Genomic DNA, 2,629 nt, shown 5'->3' with positions numbered 1-2,629 from the left:
CTATTCCGTGTCAGAAGGCATGAGTCTTCTCTTCAATCTCCTCATGGATGACTTCATCTCTTGGTTCCTCAGAGTGTAGATCAAGGGGTTCAGTAGAGGAGAGATGACAGTGAAGGTGACAGAGATGGCTTTATCTGTGGGGAGGGCAGTGAAGGGTCGGGCATAGACATAGATGCAAGGCACAAAATGCAGGGTCACTACAGTGATGTGTGAGGTGCAGGTGGAGATGGCTTTCCTTCTCCCCTCCCCTGCCTGAGACCTTACTACTAATAATATGACCATATATGACACCAGGAGGAAGAAAAACCACAGTGTAGTGAGCAGTCCATTATTGGAAATCATCAGCAGCTCAAGCATAAAAATGTCTGTACAGGCAAGCCTGAGGACCTGGGGGACATCACAGTAGAAAGTGTCAAGGACATTGGGTCCACAGAAGGGGAGTGGAAGCAACAGGGAAATCTGTACGATGGAGTGGGTAAAGCCCCCCACCCAGGAAGCTACTATTAATCCAATGCAACGGCTTCTACTCATAATGGTCACATAGTGCAGGGGCCTGGAGATGGCCACATATCGATCCAATGCCATCACTGACAAAGAAAATACATCCACCCCTCCAACAAGGTGGAAGAAAAACATCTGGGTGAAGCAGCCATTGAAGGAGATGGTCTTTCTCTGTGACAGAAGGTCCACCAGAACCTTGGGCGCTGTGATGGAAGAGAAGCAGATGTCGGCAACAGATAAATTACGAAGCAGGAAGTACATGGGGGTGTGAAGGCGAGACTCACAGGTCACAGTGACCATGATGAGGAGGTTTCCCAGGAGAGTTGTCAAATACACCAGAAGCAGGAAAAGAAACAAGACTGAGCTCAGTCCTTGATTCTCGGTCAGGCCAAGGAAAGTAAATTCTTCCACCCTGGTGCAGTTTCTCAGCTCCATTGAGTCATTTTGTTTTTCTCTTTTATTTCAACCTACTTTATACCAAAGTCTGTCGCTATTTATTTCGTTTTTCTCCTAAGCACTAAGACTGCAATTCAGAATCTTGCCCATGTGGCTGTAGTGTTTGCTATTTGTTGGGCTGTCCAAATTTTTAAGATTGCAGTCAGTTTGGTACTCAAATCAAATTATCACATGCAAAATCATTCAATAATTCTTTTTCTATAAAACTCATTTTGGAAAGAATAAGCATTTATGTTAAGAAGTAATACTTTCTAAATTTTGGTTTTTAAATTTTATTTTTCTTATTCCACACAAACTGATTGATTGTCAGGAACTGTCTGTAGCATATAGAGTAAGACATGTTTCCAGCCATTGTAGATTTACAGTTTACAAGTTTAATGTTTGTATTAGCATATATTCTGTTGATTTCAGGAGGGTCTTATCTTCCTAGAAAACAATGTTGTTCTGTTTCTTATTGCAGTGTTGCTCTGGCACGAGTCACTTTCTTTGCTCTTGGCTGCTTTATATAAACTTTCTTAAATCTTCAGCCTATTATTCCATGTAGGTAACTTGTTACTGTGATTATTAATTTGTACTAATCACATTATTTGCTTGATAATCATTTTAAAATATTCAAAAATTGCTGTTGGAAAACAGATTGAGACAATGTATAAATCGAAATCTCAAAGAATACCATTAATTTTTTTGTTGTGGTAAAAACACTTAAACGTGAGAGCTACCTTTCTTTCTTTCTTTTTTTTTTTTTTGAGAGCTACCTCCTTAACAGATTTTTAGGTGCACAGTATAGTACAGCAATTTCCTAAAACTTCTTCATCTTCTATACCTGGTGTGGTTCTTGCCTGAGTGTGGGTGAGAGAATAAGGATAATGACCTGATTTTGAGACATGTCTGTTCTGTATCCATCACACTCTTCTACCTCTTTTGTGGATCAGAGCTAAGAGACAGAGAGATCACACAGCAAGGAGAGATGTTAGTATCATTAGAATAATGCTTGTTTTTTTCATATACCATTATGGGTAATTCTCATGAATTTTTATAATTTTTTATTTGTTCCACCTTGTACTTAGCAAGTGAGTATTTATTGCGATCTTCCTAGGTATAAGAAAAAGTTGGACCACATTGTCCAAATATTTACACCGTAACAAAAGTGGGTGATTTGATGAATATAATGCATGATAAAATGTGAAATGTCTCATGGGAAAAGTGAAGGTAGATTTGGGGGGGGGAGATATGGTAGAGATATTGTGATTTCTAGAAGCAACAAAAGATACTACTTCGTGAGTGCTTACTATGTGTGAAGAGTTATCAAATGATAATACATTTAATGTGCGCCACTATCCTTTAGTAGATATTAATGTCATTCTTGTTTTTCATACGGGATATGTTTTAAGTCTGCATTTGGCTGAAGGAAAAGAAGAGATGGAAATAGGATGGAAGAAATAGTGGTTTTTTTTCCCCCTTTGATCTCATTTGGAGGATCTAATTTCACATAACAAGAATGTGTTTTTTTTTCCACACAGATAATCTTGAGTTTTTAACAACAATGTTTGATAGAGTCTGTATGAAGACAGGAATTTGGCAAAATGGGACTCTGGAAACCCCATTTACAACGACCTTAGTCTGAGGTGGCTTCATTGTTAAGCAACTCAAAGGATCACGGCAAATGTCTGAT

At 38.7% G+C, this 2,629-nt stretch overlaps 1 protein-coding gene across 1 annotated transcript; it reads right to left on the bottom strand.

Annotated features, from left to right (window-relative positions):
- On the bottom strand, positions 1–936 carry LOC101689768 (olfactory receptor 4D10). The gene has a single exon (XM_004770473.1). It carries the CDS (start codon positions 934–936, stop codon positions 1–3), a length of 936 nt encoding a protein of 311 aa, XP_004770530.1.
- Positions 937–2,629: the final 1,693 nt, after the last annotated feature.

Source organism: Mustela putorius, unplaced genomic scaffold, assembly GCF_011764305.1.
Source record: "Mustela putorius furo isolate JIRA1106 unplaced genomic scaffold, ASM1176430v1.1 tig00000127_pilon_pilon_pilon, whole genome shotgun sequence".
NCBI classification, from domain to species: Eukaryota; Metazoa; Chordata; class Mammalia; order Carnivora; family Mustelidae; genus Mustela; species Mustela putorius.
The sequence above is the reverse complement of the archived record's forward strand: the minus strand, read 5'-3'. Positions and strand labels throughout refer to the sequence as shown.